We start from the raw sequence: 24,076 nt of genomic DNA, 5'->3' as shown, positions 1-24,076 counted from the left end.
AATGTGTCAATCCTCGTTTATGGATCATAATCCCAGATGGATTAATAATACCAAAAATGTATTACATGTATTACTACATAACATGGAGTTGTTTCTGTAAGAATATAATAAATTAATAAATATAAAAATATTCCATTATTATGTATTTTTTAAAGACCAGTCATTTTCACTGGTTTTGGTAGAAATAGTTTCGTGTTAACCATCGGTAGTTCTAGCGTTAATATTAAATTTCGCACTAAATGTTTTGTACTTGGAATTAATGCGATTTAATTACAGAATATATCCGTATATATGGAAACACTTAGCAATTTTAGTTTCTGTCGCCCATAATCAGGGAGACAGCAGGGAGTTGAAATTGAATGCTGCTGATTTCGTGCAGTTATAGCGTATCCATATGATAATGATCCACTGGCATTGCTATCTGATGCAAACGAGGTCTAACTTCCATGGCTAATTAGTGTACATTGTTAGAAGCATTGACCGTCTGTGTTAACTTAATAACAAGTAGAAATTAATTTTCCAAGTTCTTTGTCTATTGCTCATTTTGCTTTGTTCTAAAATGATCAAATGGAAGAAACTTTCTAAACTGGATATAAGCTTTTAAACGAAACGTCTGGCGTCTATGAAATTTGTCTAGATCCACGCTGTGTATCAACATAATCCAATCTCGTTCAAGTTGAAACACGTTGAACATGTTTATGAGCATGATTTCCGATGATTCGCGCTACCAATTAATTGAAAGACGTACTTTGGCAATTCTTGGCTAATTTCAACGTTGTACCTTAATTCTCTTTGTTCTTGTTCTTTTCCTTTCTTATAGTATACTTTATAAATAATACATATCAGAGCGATATATATGTATAAACGAGATTTTAATCATTTCAACATGGTTAGAACGAAATCAATCGATCGCGCGTAATTTCTATCTGGTTGAAATAAAGATACGCTGTTCTCGAATAATGTTAATTAATTGTCCCACTTTCAAATTTATAAAAATCGTCGGTTTCAAAGAATTCTTTATGTACTACATATGCTACTTATATAATAATATGTTTATTTCGAGGTAAATCGTAATATTTAATATCGCTCTCTTTCCTTAGTAGTAGTTCGATAACTATCAATGATAAAATTAAATCAAATTAACCTACCAAACTGAATTATCATAGAAACGATGCTGATACGTCAACAATTTCGATATCGCAAATTTTCAAGTACGTTCGAATGGACTTTAGGACGGAGAAAAATTGTGACTCGACTTTTAACTAAGCTTTAACCCTTAGCACACATATGTCGAGTATGACTCGACATTAGTTTTTATCTCAGAAGCTCCTTTGTCGAGTTTCACTCGACATTCTTTCATGTCCACCTTTGTCTGCGAAACGTGCGAAAGAAAACCAAGATTGCATGCTGGAAATTGTTTCAAGATATATCACACACTGAAAAATTACAAAATACAACAATAGCGTGAATAAAACTGTTATTCAAGTGAATTTCTTTCTCCCTTTATTTATTTAAATTCTTATTTTTTAGTTCAAGTAGATTTCAAATAAAACGCTTAAAAGCGTCGGGAGCTGCTGCTAACGAAATTGAAATAAAATTTCCAGTGCAAAGGGTTAAACGTGAAAAGTCGTAAGTACGTAGATCAAATGACATTAAAACGAACAAGATTACGACCAAGTAAAAATATCATCTTTCCGATTATTACATATATTTTCAAATTGAACGAGATATCGTAAACTAATCTATCCGCGTTTTCCTGTATTCGAGAAAACGCCGATACGTTTCCCGACCCGCGGTGGCGTTCGAATTGCTTCGTCCTTCTAAAATCCTTTTTTTTTTTTCGTCAGACCTGCCACCGTATTACGCGGCAAAAGAAAGTTACACACGCCGTTCCCCTTTGATGCTCGGCTGGAAACTTTAACGCGTTGCCGGCGATATGGATCGGCAAACTGCTTGATAGCGTTATCACCGAGGAAATTCGTGCGCCAGTGTGTAAGAGGAGAAGGTATTAACGCAACCTCAACTTCGGCTATTTATTAGCGTAGCGCAGTAATGCCAGCTGATGAGCTTCAAGAGGAAATGCCACTTCCCTTCATCCCCTTCAACCAGAACTTACGCCGCTGTTAGTTTATTAACCGTATCCTTCGTTGATGCTCGATTATCAACGAAGAGATTAATCTACTGTAGCTGGTCTTCGTACGTTATTTATTCTTTTTCTTGGCCGTCGTCGGAGGGAAACTCGAAGTTTTATTAATTTGCAAGCGATCGAAATTAAACGCCACGTCATTTAGCGTTTACAAGTTTGGATTTTTATCTTTAGTGGAATAAAAATCCTCCTTTTACGCTCTGCAGTCTTTATTTTATACGAGGGGAATAGATAAAAGTTAAAGCGTCAAGGATGAGACGAGTTAAATTGTTTTTTACGATGAAGAAACCTTGTCGGTTTGGTTGAATTTCAGTTTGAGTTTCAGTTTAGTCAGGTTTTAAACGCGCGTATTCCGAGAAATTCAGAAACAATGTAGCTGCAGTGTATTATTTGGTATTTCGTAATTATTCTCTTTAGCTTTGTTCGATGATTTAGAGATAATATAGATAGAGAATATTTTTCATACTTCAAATACTCTTTTTAAATATTTCATTCGACGCAGTGTCGTTTTCAAGGAGACAGCTTGAATTTAATTTAGTTTATCAGCGAGATTCAGTGTTTCTGAATTTTTTATTAAATTACCTAGAATACTTGTCACACATTTTTTGTCTTTGCCATCCCGCGGCGTAAAACTTTGTTAATTTGCCCAGTATTTTTTCCTTTTTTCTCGATGAATTTGAATACTTTACTAGCGGGCGGAATATTTGAAATTCAGTTGAATTTCAAACGGATACGTTAAACAGAATTGTTAACGAAAGTAAATACCTTTTACCAGGTGATTCCCGCGTGATTTCCTCTGCCCGTCCCATCGAATTAAAATATCTCTCTTTCTCGTTCTCCTAACAAATTCATTTTCATTTATAAAATCTTCAATCCCGCGGGCTCCCGAATAAGAATCTCGAGCCCCACTTTTTACACAAATTAGATAACATTTATCGTACGTTCTAGGTGTTTTCCTCTGTCTCTTGGGTCGTTTAAAGAAGTAACGTTGCAAACTGTGCTTGCAACGGTCGTTTTGCGTGATAAGAAACGGCAAAAGAACTCGGTGATTACACAAAAATTCTCCAGCTTCCTTTTGCCAGGAACGCCGTGCGAGGAAATAAGTCTTCTGTCGGGGAAATGAGAAACGCGATATAGCCGATACTGTATCACGAAAAATCGATTGGTCGAGGAAATTCCAGATGATACGCTTATCGCGATTATCGACTCGCGAGGCTAGAACATTCATTTTTAAAAGCACTTTTGTTCCCATGCGCTGTTTCCTTTTTTTTCGTTACTCCAACTGTTTGTTGTGTATTTTTAAACGACATAAAAAAGAATATAAAAAAAGAGATTAATGAAAACGAAAAATGGAGAAAAAGCGAAAGAAGAGTCGATGAATCAGAAGTGGGAGTAATAAATCATAAAGCAACCGAAATGTCCGCGCCTGTATCGAAAATTATTACCCACCATTCTTTGAGAATTAATCTTTCGCGTGGTTAAATATTTATATTCTATTTCACAGAAAGACAGTAGCCTGTTCACAAGCTTCATTTACTAGTGGATTTATACAAACATTAATCTTGATAGAATATTTACGAAGAAACGTAGTTGCCATTATAAAGCACATTGCGGACTCCTGCTGTTTATTTATTTACTATGTCTAGAAATTGTTTGTATTTCCTCTTGCATACCGTATGCAAATACTTGTTATTTTGTTAGCCCGGTTGGCATAATTAGAGTATAAATATTTTACTTGTCGATGAGGAAGAGGCGTGTTAGCAGAAGGACACGTTGCACAGTTGTTAACTGTGTTCGAGATGTTTGAAATTTGGGTTACATCGTTCGAGAACTTTGAGCAGATTGAGCTGTATCTTGTATGAAATTATTTCGGAGAAAAATAAAAAGAGAAAAAACAAAAGACAACTTTGTTAAAAATATGGTAACCAAAAATGTTTAACCAGGAGATTCTGTTATATGAGATCAAAGAGAAAAATAAAATAAATAACATAAACGAAACGATGGTATACTATTGTTCGATATGTAAACTATTACTCTACTGCGTCGAGATCAAAATTAACTTTGTTTTATCCGTTGATCGTTGAACGCGTTTCACGATGCGTGTGTAACACTGATCGTAAACGTAGAACAGAGATAAAAATTGGACATCGGATGCAAGCAGTGAAACGAACTTAGGAAGTATTTGTATGCCTATGGTTAACAATTAACGATTCTAACATGATCAGAGCATCGAACAGCATTTGGTGCCTCGGAATAAATGTCAAAGTGCGATAGAGTGCAGAAAACACGATGCCAAAAACAAGCTGTTCAAAGGTATGCACCGAAGCGAACGGTTTTTTGAATTGAAAGGATATTCACGTGTATAATATCGATTATCCAATATATTTATTCGTATAAAGAAAATTAAAATAATTCTTGAAAATCTCGCTCCTGTTTGATTCAAAGCGAACTAGAGACTAAGAAATAATCTTTAAATCGATTTTAACTTTTTCCTTGTTTCCAAGTAAATAAAAAAAAAAAAAAAAAAAAAAGAAGAAAGAAAAGATAATATCACAGTAAATCGAACCCTAAGAGGGGATAATATTAATATTTCTTAATTTTCTCAACTCTATTGAAATCTGACAGTCCATTGCCAGAATCTATGAAAAATCCACGTTTCCACGATATCTGTACGTTTCAGAGTTTCGGTTGCAGGATTTCATCCGAGAAAAGAAACAGATTTCGTTGGACACACGTGAATGTTTTTCGGAACCGAAACGTTCGGCTACGAACCGTTCAAGGCAGAAAAACCGCGTGCTTCTTGTCGGCGGGTTCCTGCGGAATCTTCGCTTGCGAAATCATGGCCCCGAGCATCTAAAGCTATTTTCAAGCGTTCACGAGGAAATTTGGGCATGGGATCGGGTCGCGGGGATCGGAATCCCGTACGCAAGAAAGACAACGAGATCAATCTTGTCAAAGTTTCCAATTCTCATGAACGATGGTGGCTTATGGTGGTGATGTCGTGAATGGACGAGGAGAAATTTACAAGCCTTACCACCACCATTGCCAGCCTCTGAGTCGTTTAGCGCGTTCATCTCCATTTTGTGCTGCAGCTTCGTTGTAGCGGTTGAAGTAGTAGTAGGCGTTCCTGCACAATAAACACCACATATCGCGTCCATCAAGTAGTAAGCATATATATTTCTACGAACTGGGTAGTTAGAATGTTAGAGGAACGGATCTGGTCAATCACGACTAGTTAGTTCGTTCTAATAGTTTAGCTTGGTAGTAACGGAGCAAGTAATATCGTTTTATAGTCTTAATTTGCTATATCAAAAAAATTTCGTTAGGAAAAAAAAAACACACACACACACACACTGACAAGCTATAGAAGTTTAGACATGAATTTCTTTCTAAACGCTCACACCTTATACGTACAGTTTATTCTTGTTAGAAACGTAGAGAAGAAGCGAAGATCAAAGAATGAAAGATTATAGAAAATGAAAGTTAAGAAAAGGAACAGATATGGGGTTTCTATCGGGTACAAGATACATATTTTCCTAATGTGTACATGTTATTCTACGAAAGCGGTGGAATTTATTATAGCAATTTTCTATTTATTATAAGAAATGTACTACGTATATATAATAATAATTATATTTTAATTCAACTTAAAGATTGTAATTATATTTAATTTAAGTGATTTAATTATTTGTAAATTGTAATTGAAAACGTCGAATCGTTAGTAACAAATGAAACAAAAGATCAACCGAAAGACTAAATGAATCTGGTGAAACTTATCAAGATGTTTAATATGCGCATGCACTCGAAGATTATTCGTCTAATCGCGCATAATCATACCGCGTTTTGTAAACGCAGTATAAACGCAGTACGGCGTAGCAGCAAATAAAAGAAATGAAATTCTGATTGGAAATGGGTCAGTTTGTTCCGAGGTTTGGACGTGTCGCAAGCGTGTTTTAAATATTTTGTACTATATTAACGGACATTTCGTGGTCGAAACGTAACAGTTTCTTTTCCAACTACTCTATTTTCTTCCTTGAAAGTATACGGAGATAATTGCATCAGATGGAAACAGAAGATAAATATATTTCCGCGGAATATTCCTTCGGCCAGATAATTAATGTTTTGCGGTTTGGCGCAACGTTAAACGAGCGCTGCATTATACCACATAATGCTTGGGAAACTTCAGGAGTCCTTTAATTTTATTATGCTAGTTCCGTGACAAGTGAGCGAGATAATCACGTAAAGGAACTAAGTTTTCAGCACGAGTTATCCAATGAGAAACGCGAAAAGTCAAAGTTTCTCGCGTCTATTACATTTGGAAAAATGAATTTCGTAATTACATCGTCTTCATGGAACGAGAATGACGTTACTCTATTAACCTTTTATAATACATTTACGTAGCGCGAAATCTGTATTAATAATTTGTTAAGACAAGGATATAAGACATTTTTCATCCATTTAATCTCGAAAAATAATTCTAAGGTACGTACATATAAATTAGTAGTTGTAAAAGTATTCTTCTTTCTCTATACTTTACTAGTCGGTTATAATAAACGTTACGTACGCGCAATTTAACAAATTCAATTGCAAAATGTTACGCTCGTCTCACATGTCGATTGCACTTTGTATATACGGCTAGTAGTAAAGATGAATTAACAATTGGATTCGTTTGATAACGTTAAAGTTACAAAATGTATCGATTGATAACTTGGAGATGGAAGTGGTTGTGAAAAGGATATAAAGCGTTTAGAGAGGTGACGACGAAAAAAAGTTTAGACAGCACGAGAGAATTATATTTTCTACGCTATTTCCATATTGGAGGACAGAAATTTGTTATTCACAGCTGGTCGATATTTCGCTGACCACATAAATTACGAATACTCTTAGACGTTCTCTGCACAGAATTTAGAACACGCTACACTCTGACGACAAATAATTCATCATCGTTCGTTCGTTTATATCAAAGTATTAAGCGAGTTTCGCAATTCGAATCAACCATTCGACAACACCGAAATCCGTCAACGATAAAAAATTTGGTAAACGATATTTGCCCGGTCTTCTTCTACCTTGCTGCGGATCAAACGGCTGGGATCGGTTATTAGTCGGTGGAAGTTTGCGCGCACCTGTTCTGCCGTAGACGGCGTGACCAGTAGTACGTATCAATAATAAGTCGGCCGGGCGAGAGTTAGCGACGCGGATCGCGATGCTCGTCACGTGCGCGACTGTCGAATAGACAGGGGCGCAAATTGGCAAACACGTGGGACGAACGAAGGGCTAACGAAGAATCCACTCTCGTGTGAAAGCGAGTCGCGCACCGTTCTATAACGTGGAGTCGTATGTCACGAAGGATGATTCGACCTCCGTGAATTTTTTCCCTGGATCCTTCGAGGAAAAGCTCGTGAGACGTTTGATCGGAGGAAGGAGGACAGGAAGATTTAGTCCAGCGAAGCGAGAGAAAATTGGACGATAATAGACGGGGCGTGCTGCTTGCGAGTACAAGCAATTTAGCCTGTGTGTAATTTAGTCCTTTCGTTCTTCGTCTACGCCGCGTGGCCACGGCTGCAACCGGACGAACTGAAAACCCTTCTTCGGTCGAGATGATAACGAGGCAAGAGGAAGGACGTGGCTACAAGTTTCACCGCAAAATACACCGGCCGTCTGTGAGCAAACGTGATGCACACGCCAAGACTGTCGACGCCCACTACTTGACCCATCGGCGCGGGCTGGTCCTCTTAGGACTTTGCCCTTTGAACTCGACTGCCATCGCTGGAATGTCATCTTGCCGAGATCAGACGTTGCCAGGATAATGGGAGGACACGTATAATAAGCCGAAACGCTGTACGCTTGATTAAGATGATTTTGGCCAGCGACGCTCGCGGTTGCGTCCAGAATGGTGATTAAGGCCACAAGGTTTTAGGTTCTGCCGGGTTTCTCGTTGAACAGCACGGAGGTACATTTCAAAGGCTCTTACCTTTATCACGTAGATTTCTACAAATTACATTTGCTACTTCTTTTCTCGTGTATATTCATAGAAAAAGAGATTATCCTGATGATTTTCACGATTACGAGATTACAAGAGAATAAACACAGACTACCGTAGTCGAAGAATATGAGATAAGCAACGATATGATTTTAAAATTCGATAACCAACTTGCCAAAGCTCCTTTTATTTGCTTTCGATGCTTAATACGTATTTTTGCTCTCCGTTGGACATTCCAAAAATGACGATCTTTAATTAATCGTTTAGAAAATTTCGTCGATTTATTTTTCGAGAAACATATACATATATTCGCGAAGCTAACGAAAGTCGTTTAAAACCATAAAACGAACAAAAATAGTGGCCCGTTTTCTCGCTTCAAGCAGATACCGTACGACACATCAAATACTTTGAACCTTCCTTCGCTACGAGTCCCACGTATTTCTCGCTTTAGTTAAGCGATCGTAAAATGTTATTTCGCGTTCCGCTCGAACTTTTACGAAACTCGACTTTTTACGGGATACTCGCGATTACTTCATCTCTGTACTTCTCGTTATTTCTCGTGTCACTTTATTATCCTACTACGCGAGGAACTAATTCGGTCAAAAGAGAACGTGCTCGGCCGGAAGTCCGTCCGGTGGCGTTTGCAATATTTTCTCGCGGAAGCAGAGACGCGGAAGGCTGCGACATTTCCACGCGCGTCCGTGTATCGTACTCGAAAAGATAGAGCCGTGACAGAAAAAAAAAAGTGAAAAATAAAAAAAAACACGCGAATTGCCAGAATCGCTGGTAGGAGGGTGGTTTATTTACTGACCCAAAGGAAGATATCGCTTCGAAATTCAACGTTGACGTTAACGTTTCGTAGTACGTGACGCGAACGATGCGTATCGTACGCTCGCTCCGTACACGCGCATAAACATGTACACTCGTACGCATACATTTACACAGATGGGTACACACGTACATTGCACATTCATATCTATACAGGGTTGATTTCGTTGACAATCGATCATGTTTAGTTTGTTATATTGACGCTTGTTGTTTGTTACACGGTACAGAAAACATGTACACACAGGAGACACAATTGCACGCGAGCCAGGAGAATTCTTCGAATATTATTGAATAACGTCGAAATACATCGATGACGCGTTATATGCATTGACGATCGTTACATTATATTTTGATAAATACGTGGGTGAAATTTTTTAGTAGCACAGCTTTAGTTGACAGGCTTTGCGATACTCACTTTGCGAAAAGTTACATGTTTAGCGTTCGACGATGACGATACTTGGCTTCGTAATTCCGTTTGCAGTATCGTTGAATCGAAGCTATAATTGGTAGAAAAGTACTTTCGCGATCTCTTTATGTATACTGTTAATCGTCGTTGTTGGAACGGAAGTTGTTCTTGAATCGTTTAAAAACGTTAGAATTTTTTGTAAGAGAGAAAAGATAGTTTTAATATTTAAATAATTATGATCGTACCGTATAGAGAGTTTTCTAAGACATTATGGATCGCTAATAATTAACCCTTTAACGTTAAAACGTCCGAATCACCAGAAGTAACATCTTGTTCCACGATCGAGAAATACATTTATCGTTATCGAGCAAACTATCGCGAATTTCATATATACTTGCGAGCGTTGGCGTTGAAAAGTTGAAAAAAGTTGAAAAAGAAGATTAAGGTAAACCAATTAAAACCACTCAGCGAATTTATCGCGGTTATAAAAGCGCAAACTTGGCTGGGCAAATATTTATGTCGCGAAACTGCCGGGCAAACTGAGTCGCGTTCCTATTAAAGGGTTGACGTAAATCGATTTTCCAAGAGACGCGAGAATAAAACGTCTTTAATTCGCGGTAAATGCGGCCTGCATTTCCTCTTTTCTCCCCTTCCCCAAACCTCATTAACGAGCTATTCCATTTTTTTCCCCTTCTTCCCCTTTCTCGCCGCAATATGAAAAGATCGAAGGTAAAACGCTTCCGGTAGCGTGCGACAGAGAAAGATAACAGAGACCGTAGAGATAGAGAGACGAAGATAGATAGGATAGATTAAAATACGTTTATACTAACCGGGATAGTAGACGGTTTTGTGGGAAACGTTGTAGTTCGCCTTTGGTATACCGAGCAAGCATTTGACAATCGCTGCTTCCGGTAAATCTTCGTCCAGTAAGGTCGTTCGTGATAAGATATCGTACAGTCCATCGTGACGCAGCGTAACAGTGGGCTTTGCTGTTTGCTTTTCCGGGACACCCCTGCAATAGAAGCGACGTTTGCAAAATTATCACGGCCACGTCTCAACCTGAAATATCATGCAATATGTCGGCCGAATGAGCGGCCATTAGCATGTTAATGTTATTTCGGAGACGCACGCCCGTCTCTTGCTACTCTGTTCTTACTGTTCTTGTTGTTCTTGTAAATGCTGATCGTTGGTCTTTGGAATAATAGCCGGGCACTTTTAATTTGAAACAAGAATTCCTCTAAAATTAAGCTTCTATATTTTTTCTTTAGCATGGAACAGGGTGTACGTATGGTGAACTTAATTACGAGGATCTGAGAAATTTTAATTGCCGAATGGAGGAAGAATTATTTCGTTAGAAACAAATTTCGAATTGCACGTAAACAGAATTTAGAGTCTCGATCGACGCTTCGAAAATTCGAATCGTGATTATTCAAAATGACAAATATTCCAAGTTTCGCGTCTAAGGTTTCAAAGTTATGACAAATTTTCTAACGAAAGAACGGTAATTAGTTTAGATAGAGATAACGGTGAATTTTTCTGTAACATGCAAGTAATTTATAATTCTGTTGCTCGATATTTTATTTTACACGTTATGTTTAAAACAATGTTAATAATAATGCTTATTTAATATAATTAACCGTTCGCTTTGTCTCTTTATACGGTTCGTCTGTGTTGCAGGTTTATTATTACAGACAACACAGTGCTACAAGACGAATCTCATAATTTTCATTGTTATCGTTGAGTGGTTTGCAGCGTTAAAATAAGACAATTTTTCCGTTTGTTTTCGTTTCGATGCTTTTATCATTCATATTTTTTTTCTCTACATACTTTTGTTACGCTTGATCCATGCAAAAGAGCTTCTATTATTAAATTATTACATCGACTACATAAAATATTATTTCTCTCAACGTTTAACAGAAAGCTCTTACGCTTTTACAATTATTACGCGTACTGGTTGCTTTCGTTATTTTACACGAACTTTTATTCGTCATTAGCATACTCTGTAACGCGTTAAATCATTAATTTCTTTTACCATAGAATGAGAATTTTGCGCACGTGTAAAATCCAAGAATAATTTTTACTTTTTCGCTTTACATTTCAATGTGTTTCGACGAGAGTAATTGTAAATTACAGTTTCATTCTTTTTTTTTTTTTTTTTAACGAAAATGATAACACGTATCGTGTTGTTTCGTGCACAGACGTTTAATTCGCTAACAACGAAGCGGAAGTTCGTCTTTATCAAGATCTAAAAGTATCAGAAAATTAGGTAGTTTACCGTACTGCATGGTTGAGGGGTTGAAAAGCTTGCTGGAGTACTTACTCGATGGATATATCCAGGGTGGGGTGTGGATATAATCCTTCTGCCATACACGTTATCTCCACCCCGTCCTTATTATCTATAGTCTTCTTTCTATACGTAAGATCGAATTTGTCTTCCGTTGCTGGAACAAACAAGTTTTATTCGATTAAATAAATGGAGTATTACGGTCCAATTAATTAAAATACTTTATAAAAAAAAATAAAAAATATACTGGAAAGAGGTGGAAAGAGGTACAGAATTATACCGTTAAATTTTATATTCACATGCATTTACACAGACAACATCGTAAGTTTCTTTCTTAAAAAAAAATAATAAAGATAGCGATATAGCTCGTTTCAATCTTTTCGACTTTACAGGTAATAGAGAAATTTAATCCAGAATAAAAGTAATTTTTAATATCGTGCGAAGCATCATCTAAAGATTTAATTTTCAGAGTCCGTTACGATTTCACAGATCTTCTACAAAAACAAAGGTTTTTGTTGTTTTCGAAATTTATTCAGCCCGTTGCCTCCCTTAAACCGTCGACTCTTATTTTTCCAGTTCTCTGGCTTTTATCTATTTTTTCTACCGTGAGCTTATTGGCATAAGACAAATTGGCAGATAAATTCGACCGTGCACACAGTACAGACGATAAAGCTTAATGTTCGACAATGATTTCCGGATTGTTCGTCTGATTCAGACATATTCGAAAGCGGCCAACAGCTATGTCTGTTATTGTTGTAAATGCGACTTTGAAGTTTTATTCGTCGCACGTCCAACAAATTTACCTTCCATAGACAACACTCTATTTTATTGCAATTTTTATTCAGACGCGTTCGCTTCCGAATATATTTTAAACCGTATCGGAAATCGCTTAATGTATCTCTATGTATTTTCCCCGTAACGTATTACATTACGATGAATAAATCCTATGTTTTTCATTTTCGTAACTGATTTATTACTATTTCGTAACTGATATCGTTGTGTAAAATACTGTATGCTGGACTTATCGTTAGATGACTTGACAAATGGAAATGTTTCCTTTTCGCACGTTTTTAAACGTTTTTAACGAATAATATAAAAAGATATGACATACCTTTTCTGTGACATTTTACTCCCTTTTTAAATACTAATAGCTTTTTTGTTAAATAATTTTTTAATTTCGTTATCGGTCTATTTTGTCCTAATATTTCCAACAATTTACTTATGCATCCAACTTTCCTTCTTCTGACAGAAAAATGTATTATACCGTTCCTCCCCTGCGCCAATCATTTATTAATAAGTACACGCTCCTTCGATGGTTTGTTATTATATATTAAATATTGAATTCACGATATAATATAAAAATAGTATAAAATTGTAGGACTCGTAGAAAAAACGCGATATTATTTTATTATTCTTTAATCGTTACTTTCACGAGGCGTGCATATTATCTTTCCATTTCAATACAGTTATGATTATGTTCGACGTTGTTTTCAGAAGTTACTGCTTCAGGTTGTCACAGTTAATGTAGAAGATGATTCGGTAGCCATGTGCGCGTTATCCTAGTTAGACAAATTCTTACATAATTGCTATAGTTTCGAAGATATCTGGGTCGTAGCAATTACTAGATCCATCAATCGTACCATCTATTTACGTATACGTTTACTATAATATATACTTATATATTATATATTATATTATATATTAATATTAATATATACGTATACTTATGTAAACGTTCGACTATAATGGTACAGTTATTTTCATCATAAACTGGCATTCGATACAAATTAGCAGAGTTCTAAATCAAGAACTAGTATCACAGAAGTGTAAGTTTAATTTTAGCTGATAAAAAATATCAAAATTATAAAAATGATTGTTGTAATAGATTATTGGGGGTGCTAATATACAATAAAACGAATAAATATTAACTTTGACTGTATTTTAACGGAAAAATCAATTTTTATGACGTTAGTAAATTGTTATTGTTTGATTGACATTCCGGTACATTGTCAAGTGCATGCTATCAGGTATATAAGTAACATAAGACTCGCGCGCGAGTTCATTCGTGTTACATCTCTCGCAGTGTGAAGATCGAAGAAGAACAATTTTACGAGGTAAGTTATTAATTTATAACATTTGCGTTAATTAATTTATATCTTTTAAGCTATTAATTTGTAACGTTTAAACTGTCATTTTATAATATTTAAACTATTACTTTATAACATTTAAATAATTAATTTAAAACATTTAAACTACTACCTTATAGCACTTAAGCCATAAATTTATAACATTTAAAGTATTAATTTAAACATTTCAGCTATTAATTTGTAACATTTAAACCATTAATTTATAGCATTTAAACTATCAATTTAAACATTTGCGCTATTAATTTATAACATTTAAGTCACTAATTTATAACATTTAAGCTATCAATTTAAACATTTAAGCCATTAATTAATAACATTTAAACCACTAATTTATAACATTTAAGCCATTAATTTATAACATTTAAACTATCAATTTAAACATTTAAGCCATTAATTTATAACATTTAAACCACTAATTTATAACATTTAAGCCATTAATTTATAACATTTAAACTATCAATTTAAACATTTAAGCCATTAATTTATAACATTTAAACCACTAATTTATAACATTTAAGCCATTAATTTATAACATTTAAACCACTAATTTATAACATTTAAGCCATTAATTTATAACATTTAAACTATCAATTTAAACATTTAAGCCATTAATTTATAACATTTAAACCACTAATTTATAACATTTAAGCCATTAATTTATAACATTTAAACTATCAACTTAAACATTTAAGTCATTAATTTATAACATTTAAGCCATTAATTTACAGCATATAAGCCAATAATTTATAACATTTAAACTATCGATTTAAACATTTAAGCCATCAATTTATAACATTTAAGCCATTAATTTATAGCATTTAAACTATCAATTTAAACATTTGCGCTATTAATTCATAACATTTAAAGCACTAATTTATAACATTTAAGCCATTAATTTATAACATTTAAGCCATTAATTTATAACATTTAAACCACTAATTTATAACATTTAAGCCATTAATTTATAACATTTAAACTATCAATTTAAACATTTAAGCCATTGATTTATAACATTTAAACCACTAATTTATAACATTTAAGCCATTAATTTATAACATTTAAACTATCAACTTAAACATTTAAGCCATTAATTTATAACATTTAAGCCATTAATTTACAGCATATAAGCCAATAATTTATAACATTTAAACTATCGATTTAAACATTTAAGCCATCAATTTATAACATTTAAGCCATTAATTTATAGCATTTAAACTATAAATTTAAATATTTGCGCTATTAATTTATAACATTTAAAGCACTAATTTATAACATTTAAGCCATTAATTTACAGCATTTAAGCCAATGATTTATAACATTTAAACTATCGATTTAAACATTTAAGCCATTAATTTACAGCATTTAAGCCAATGATTTATAACATTTAAACTATCGATTTAAACATTTAAGCCATTAATTTATAACATTCAAACTATAAATTTAAATATTTGCGCTATTAATTTATAACATTTAAAGCACTAATTTAAGCCATTAATTTATAACATTTAAACTATCAATTTAAACATTTAAGCCATTAATTTATAACATTTAAGCCATTAATTTACAGCATTTAAGCCAATGATTTATAACATTTAAACTATCGATTTAAACATTTAAGCCATTAATTTATAACATTCAAACTATAAATTTAAATATTTGCGCTATTAATTTATAACATTTAAACTATCAATTTAAACATCTGCGCTATTAATTCATAACATTTATGCCATTAATTTATAACATTTGCGCTATTAATTTACAACATTTAAGCTATTGATTTATAACATTTAAACTATTAATTCACAATATTTAAATTATTAGTTTATAACATTTAAACCATTAATTTATAACATTAAATCATTAATTTATAACATTTAAACCATTAATTCACAATATTTATACTATTATTTTATAACATTTAAGCCATCGCAATAACAACATTTTACAACATTTGATCTATTAACTCCTCACAGTTAAACTCTTAATTTATTACAATTATATCAATAATATATAACAATGTCCTGCAATTAATTTAAAATAATTGTTCTCTTAATTTATAACAATTATACCATTAATCGAATGCAAGTTTACTATCCATTTAAATCAATACAATCAATTCGTAGCGATTAAATTAATGATTTATTTCCTTTTATTTAACATTAACGAAATCTTTGAAGTTTTTGAAATGGTACTTTATTTTTATTCAGTTTTGTTTTCTAATTTTAAATATAGTATTTAATTTTCCATTCAACTATTTCGTATAAAGTCAGTTTAAATGCAAAGTGTATCTATCGAGCGTCTATAGATGGAATGTAGTTCTTCATGTCCAAGGCCAAGGAATCAACGTCGTATTCATGGAATCAAGAAAGCAAGTGCAATTTAATCGAAGGCAACGAGATCTCATTATCCTTTCATGCGTACTACAATTGCTAAGTCGCATGGTTTGGTTTCTTCGAAATGAGTTCAGTATTCAAGCATGATTACATGGATCCATATATTGTACCTGTTCTAATTAATAAATTTCAATACACGCTATAAATTAATTTTGCATCTTCTGTTTTCGATGCTTAAAAACTTCTTACGTATATGGGATTCGGTAATTGGTATCGTTTTCCAAATAATAATACACAAAGTACTATTTTGAATAGTAGAAAATTAATGTAACGTTAATTTTAATATTAGGATTAGATTGCTATTGGAAAATATACATATTAATATTACCGAGTATTACTATTTGAAAAACGATATCTAGCTAAAAGCTACTTAATATAGTCTAGATCATCCAAATCTGTTTTGGCGATCTAGATTGGATTAATACCCCCCTACGAGAACACCGTGGAACACCTTAATTAATCGTAAGATAGATAACTATGATAAGTGCATTGCGAGTCCATTCTGTACAACGATACTTATCCATCTTGGAATGTAAAATAAAAATATCTTCTCTCTTGATCACTTGTTCGCCACACAGGAAAAATTGTTCTCGTGATTTATTGATTTGCGATCTCTCAGCTTTTTCAATCCCGCACACGCGTACTTCGGATGCGGGCGGGTCAACAACATGTACTGGACAACTTTTTGAATTTGTAAGTCGGCCCAAGGACACCTCTATCTTGATGATTGCCCGACGACTGCTCGACGTTTGCATCGGATCGCGGGAGTTGTCTAATTCTGATCAGCGGTCCCACCACGGACCCCGCCTTTCAGTTGGAGTGTGTCAAGTGCTGGGTCACTGACATTGAGCGAATTATTGTACGATATTTGTACCGATCGATGTAATCGTTGTGTGAGAGATGAAAGTTGCTTTGTGTATGCTTTGTTCCACGTTTATAAAGATTCATGTAAGCGATGCGTGGGATAGACAATAAGTGTTTCGCAGCTAGGTTACGAAGCAACTATTTCTTTACGCAGGCCCATGGTCAAATAGAGTCGGAACTCGACATTCTGCCAATAAGTTGAATGTCGCGATCGATGTGTAATGTTAAAGAACCCATGGGCGGGTCTCTTGCGTAGTCACCTCCTCGTGGTGAGACCTGGTAATTGGCATCGTTTTCCAAAAAATTAATCCGTTGATTAATCTTTGGAAAACGATACCAAGCTAAGAACTACGCACCAGTCCGGTTTGGATCTCCAAATGCCGCGAACAGAATTTTGGATGATCCAGACTGGGCTGCACCGTGGGACACCGTTGGACACCGTTGGACGACGTTGGACACCGTGGGACACCGTTGGACACCGTTGGACGACGTTGGACACCGTGGGACACCGTTGGACATCGTGGGACAACGTGGGACAACGTGGGACAACGTGGGACAACGTGGGACAACGTGGGACAACGTGGGACAACGTGGGCAACGTGGGACAACGTGGGACAACGTGGGACAACGTGGGACAACGTGGGACAACGTGGGACAACGTGGGACAACGTGGGACAACGTGGGACAACGTGGGACAACGTGGGACAACGTGGGACAACGTGGGACAACGTGGGACAACGTGGGACAACGTGGGACACCGTGGGATATGTCTTGTCTCTCAAATCCATTCTGAGCCCATTCTGTATAATGGTACTTATCTGACTTGGAATCTAGTATAAAAATCGATTCTTCTTTTGCATTGAATCTTGTGGTTATTTTGTGCACGGGAGTGCGTTGCGTAAGTCCATTGATTCTTTGGAAAGATCGCGAACGAACGAGTTCGCGCCGCGATTTTTCTTTCATTGTCTGTTTGTTCGGGCTTCTTCTTAGTTTCCCATTTTTAAGAGAAAATTATTGCGGTCATGTTAGAGTTTATAACTTTTCGATATATTCAAAAGTTTTGAGCCGCGAAAATAGAATGTTAAACAGTTTAGAAGAATGACTCGAATGTCCCTTTTTCAGAACACGAAATTGTGTATGTAGTTTCAATAGGTTCGGTTAAATAAATTATTGTTCTATTTCCGATATATGAGATCATTCTCTTATTTCAAACGAATTTTTAATAAGTTATTTTATTGTTTCAAATTGAGTTATATCTCAATAATTCACTTATAGAATTCAATTTTTTTTTGTTGTATTACGTGAATTTGCTACAGTTAACGTCATAAACTTGCAACATAGTAACAGTTAGATTCAAATACCTCGAAACAAGTATTCTTTAAACATATTTAGTGGCGAACTTTTGAATTCTTGCAAATATTTTCCAATATTTATAACACGCGACTATAGTGTATTAGTGCAATGTATATTTCGTATTCTAATAACGAAAATTCACAGTATATATTCTAATTGCGAACAGTATAATTCTTGAAAACGATTGCATTGCATTCACGGTGTTCATAAGCATTTGTTTGCTATCGAGAAATATCTCACAATTTTCAACTTATAGTTTCATACTTGTTCCAGTTTCTTAATAATAATTTTTAAGTGTAAAGAAATAGCAGTATTTTCTAAATAAACGTTCCATAGGAAAAAGGAGAAAATTGTCGAAACAACGTTTCGCTTCTTTTCCACCCCCCCCCCCCACCCCCACCCTTAAACTGCTTTATTTTCAGGAAATATTTGTGACCGCGCGCAATGCGGTTGTAGAGTCAGTGTTTGCCACGCAATAGTTTCTTTTCAATATTTTAAAATCACGATAGTTTTGATCAAATTCGATCGAATAATCACACGCGAAAATAATAAAATTTTATCAATCAAATTTGTACGCGATATTAGAGTTATTGTTCGCCGATCATAATTTAAGCGGTCGCGGTAACGTAGTCTTTTATTTTTCTTTTTTTATATATTTATTTTTTTGAATATTCGTTTCCGGTATTAGAGTCAGTGCCTCCCTCAAGAGGATAAAGCCTCTCCAGGAGCTCAAGAATGTAAGTAGTTTTATATATTGTATTTCAATTTGTTCTATTTAGTATATTTTGTTTGAAATATCGTTAATTACAAAATTAAAATGATCGATGATTTAGAAAGCTGTAAATGTCCTTTTTAATTGAAATAAAGTCTTAAAGTCTTAACATTAAAGTACAATAAAACTGTCTGATACTCATAAAAAATCACTGAATATTTGTTCTCAAATTTTTATATTAGATTTCCAATTTACATATTTATTAGAGTTTAGTCTTTATTATTGCTAAAGTTTCAAGTTTTTTATTATATATTAACGATATTAATGATATCTTATGTTTTGTTATAGATATATCACTGCTTCAACTTCTTCGTCTTCTTTGGGAATGTTTTAACAGTGGCTAAAAAGCCAAAAATGTAATTATCTTTACACATTGTACTTCAATTATGTATATTCTGTATATTTTCCTTTGATCACTATCAATTAAGAAATACAATTTGATTGAAAATTTAGGAGATTAGTATTTTCTCAGGTTATTCTTTCATTAAAATAAAATAATTATTAAAATCTTAATACCGAATTATGAAACAAACGACTAACATATTTCAGAAATCTTTAGATTCTTAATTTTTAGATTTTAAACTTTCATATTAGAGTTTCAGTTTTTACACTTATCAAAGTTTATTAGAATTTCAATCTTTATTATTACCAAAGTTACTAAAGTTAATAAACTTTCATTTTTCGTTATCTCCAACTTTTTAAATAATCAGCAATCACTCATCGTGTTTTGTTCTGTAACAGATTTTTCGCAATCTCCATTTCCACCACTGGACCCTACACAGTTCCTGATGATATTCGCTGGGGTGGCGCAGCATCCACGATACGTCCTTTGTTTCTCCGCTTCGAACGGTGAGTCGCATGCATTTCTGTTCCTCCGGTCACTCAATCATGTCGTAGGATGAAAGGTCCGAATCGGCACGGGTGATCGGTTGTATTACGTAGAATTTTTTTGCGAGCATAGTGACCGCGGGTATTTCTTATACCCGTGAGTAGTAACACTCATTTTTTGAAATTTATTAGTTTAGGATAGGTCTTCTCGCACATCGCGATTATAATAATTAGTTTTAACATATACACTTGAGAATATATTCGTGTTAGTTATAAATATGCATGTTAATATTCATAATAATAATATTGTAGATATTTGCCATTTGCAAATGGCAAATATCTACACGAATATATCTGTATGACATGAATATACTTGATCTTAAGCAATGAATTGATCGTGACAATCTTAAGTCACGTTCGTTTATTTCACTTCGGCTAGAACTTAAAATATGAGTTAAAATTCATTTTTTCCGTACGAAAATGTGTGAAATTTTACGTGCAAGAAGACACTTCGCGACAGGCAGAATTTTTAATCAAAGCAATAATTTTGAACACTGCTTTTATATTTTCGAGTATTTGCTTTGATAAAGAGTTCGCCTGAGATTATTTCTTTCTTACTAATATATTTAGAGTCAATTATTCCATTTGATCGAGTCTCAGTCTTTTTCAATTAACGCTATCTTTTCTGCAATATTAAAATTTTCTTCCGATTTATTAAATTAATAAAGTAGAATTACTTAGTTAGTATTAAATTAATAAAATAGAGTTAATCAGAAAGAAGCAGCAAAGAACGTTAGTCCGTTAAATAAAAATTACACAAACTAATCATCTTTTTAGATCAGGATTTTCAGGTTTAACCCTTTCCGTGCCCATTGTCAGGATCTCATTCACGTGCCCAGGTGCTACTTGAATGGGAGAAAGACATTGGGCACGATGACCTAGAATTAAGTAATGTAATAATTTCTCAGCGACTGACCATGCGTTAGTGTATCGTGCACGACGTATTTTCCACATTATGTGTGTGTGTTGTTAGGTCGTGGAATTGCGTCGCTTTTTCTCATTCCTTAAAACTTCAAATATTAAAAATGTCGAGACATATATCGATTCAATTTACGTCTCGATACAATTAGAATTTCTGATAATATCATCCACGCGACTAAGTGTACTCATACTCTTAATATCGCTATCAATCGCAATTATAATTCCAAGTTTACTTATATCTATTTTAAAAATATAATTTCCTCAGACGTGTTTTATCACGTATTACGCAATGGTCACTAGCCTTCGTCAGTCGATTTCAGGAAAAAGGTACGTACCTTAGAGCGTGCATGATATGTTAAGCTCGGGTGTCGGAGGCGTCCCGGGACGTCCTCTCTAGTGTAGGACCTTTGCGCCCGGGCGTTTGTGTGAGAACCGTGGAGCGAGTGTGTTGGTGTGCCTGTTTTGCCATTTTTAAATATAGCGCTAGGTAGGATAGGTAGCATACTTTCTGGTATGTCTGTTAATTATAAGTAGGTAGGACCGGGCAGGTTGGCACAGTCTCTGGTCGGGTAGGCGCGTTTTCGCGTGACCAACCTGTTTCTGGAAATTTATTTGAAAAATCGACGGTGAAACTGGCACGAGTAGAGCATGCTCTCGTCTCTGGTTTTGCCTTTCGATTTTTCGAATTTCGCGGTCGCGGTCGCGAATGGGCTCGAAACGAACGTTTATTGCTCGAGCACGCACGTGCGAGTGGGCAACGATCACTGCTGTGATCGTTGGTCAGTCCATATGCACTTCCATCAGCTTCCGCGGTTTATATTTTTATTTTATAAGTTTTTTTTTTTGTTTGCGATTTAGAAGTCTCGAGCTTAGATTTAAGTTTCAGCGGGCATTGCGCCCGAAGAAGGAAGAGGCTATAAGCCGAAGAGGCCCGACAAACTGTCACTCAAGAGGGCAACTACTAATGGCTCCCCACCCTCTGGGTCATCCGGAGCATGGGAAGTCATTATCGTTACTACTTTGTCACTATGCTCGCTTTTAGTATTTGTAGTAGTAGTAGTAGCAGTAGTAGTCTTTGTTTTTTTGGCCGATGTATATATCGGTCCATCGTCCCATTGGGCAAATCGCGATTTTTCTTATTAGTGTTGCGACAAGTTAATTACGGGTTGTATTAGAGTTACGAAATAGTATTGTTACTTTTCATTAGTGTGACGAGAGAATGATTACGGTTTGAATTAGAGTTGCGATAAAATGATAATCGCGTTTGTTTTAGAGTTGCGAATTACGATATCGCGATTGTCTTTTGCAATTTTTAGAATTTTTTCTGTTTTTCTGTTTAAGTAGCAATATTAGGATATTTAAAGTAGCTTTTTCAAATAGTAAATAGTAATTTTCATTAAATTCACTTTAAGAATTAGCGTTGCGACATTGTTCCATCGCGAGTTCTACTTATTTTTCCTGTTAGCGTTGCGATAATGAATGATCGCGTTTTGTTAAGTAGAGTTGCGTTCACAAACTGCCCAAACCCTCCGACTGTATTTGTCGGACACTGTTCCTGGATCACACGCACAGCTGCAAGAGCTGTACAAGTGTGATCGTTCGTCCGCAACCTCTTAAATGGTTGCACTGCGATCTCTCGCTATTAGTGTTGCGTATTGCTTAAATACGAGTGCGTAGATTTATACTTATTAGCGTTGCGTATCAGATATCGGGAATTTTCAGATTTTTCTTTTTTTTTTTTTTTAATGGTAGATTAATTGATATTGCAGATATAACGAAGCACTCGTCGCGTTTGATTTTGAGAATTTTCTGCTTCATAAATATGAGTAGTAAATTAGCGTTGCGAAACAAGAATATTCAGTTCCACTCTCGGCGTGTTGATCGGGTTTATATAGAGTGGAAGACGATCGAATTTTAGTAGCCCTTCTGGCTACTGCTTTGTTTCTTTTTCAGCGCCCCTTATTAATGCGCCCCTTATTACTACGTTTATTACTGAAAATACTGCTATAAGACATATTCCTTTGTCAGCGTTAACGTTACCATGACTGCTAAAATACAGAACTTTATTAGGAATGTATAATATATATATATATATTTACATGTATGAAATTGTGAGCGATTTCATACGCAACAAAGTATCATAACGAAATATCTTAATGTTGCTATGAAGGCTTGAAATATTTTTTAAAATTTAATTCATTGCAATTGGAATTAGTGCTGGTGATTGTTCGTTCTTAGAACCATAACTTTTAGAATTTTTTCGACCGCGATATTTTCACTTCAATCTTTTAACAGTAATGTAGAATTTTATAAATATTCGAATTTCATTTGCAGGAAACAAAAGTTTCGTCACGAAACAAAGACATCGTCACATTTGACGCAAAAATTCTGCAAAAAATGACTTATGCGCATACCTTTCGTTTTATTATGTTGCAAATCACTATGTTGTTGTAGAAAATAACAGATACTGTTAAAAGTTAAAAGATAAAGCAAGTGATTGTATAATAACCGGGGTTTCTCTCATCTTAGTTATTCCAAATGAACTTTTCCATTTTTAATTCAGTTTAAATTCAATTACTAAAAATTCTTGTTTCCAACGTAACCCTAGTTTCGATTAAAAGATACACACGATTCCCTATATTTGCTAAAATTTAATCAATAGTAATTTGATCTATAATTGACCATTATTAATAGTTTATTTTTCATAAAGTGTTTCATAAAATGTTCTCGTTTTAAAGATGTCTGTTTCTTCCATATACCAAATCCAGTAAATGAGTTTGTTTCAGATTTATCAATTTACAGAAAATACGTTTCAGTTACATATATGAACATTTCATAGCATATTAAATATGTATGCTAGATGCCCAAATGATTTTTCTTCCATCGTCTGATTGTTCAGGCTTCTTCCCGTTTTCCCATTTTTAAAAGAAGCATATTGCGGTCACGTTGGAGTATATAACTTTTCGATATCTTCATAAGTTTAGTACAACGAGTCGTATGTCTCTAGATTCTAAGACTCTAAATTGTATATACAGTGTCAGTACTTTCATTTCCTTTCTGTGGTTCCAAGTTAGACATATGTATCATTGATACC

At 34.6% G+C, this 24,076-nt stretch overlaps 1 protein-coding gene across 2 annotated transcripts in view; it reads right to left on the bottom strand.

The window, feature by feature from the left end:
* The window catches only part of LOC126917081 (uncharacterized), a 524,956-nt gene that overhangs the window by 7,045 nt on the left and 493,835 nt on the right, over positions 1-24,076 (bottom strand). Inside the window, exons 3-5 of one of the 2 annotated variants that reach the window (XM_050723532.1) lie at positions 11,681-11,801; positions 10,191-10,372; positions 5,181-5,273 (exon numbers count right to left, since the gene is read on the bottom strand). In XM_050723532.1, coding sequence (XP_050579489.1) covers positions 5,181-5,273; positions 10,191-10,372; positions 11,681-11,801 — 396 coding nt within the window. The remainder of the gene's footprint in view (positions 1-5,180; positions 5,274-10,190; positions 10,373-11,680; positions 11,802-24,076) is intronic. The other variant, XM_050723533.1, reaches the window with a different exon arrangement.

This window comes from Bombus affinis, chromosome 6, assembly GCF_024516045.1.
Source record: "Bombus affinis isolate iyBomAffi1 chromosome 6, iyBomAffi1.2, whole genome shotgun sequence".
Classification (NCBI taxonomy): Eukaryota; Metazoa; Arthropoda; class Insecta; order Hymenoptera; family Apidae; genus Bombus; species Bombus affinis.
The sequence above is the reverse complement of the archived record's forward strand: the minus strand, read 5'-3'. Positions and strand labels throughout refer to the sequence as shown.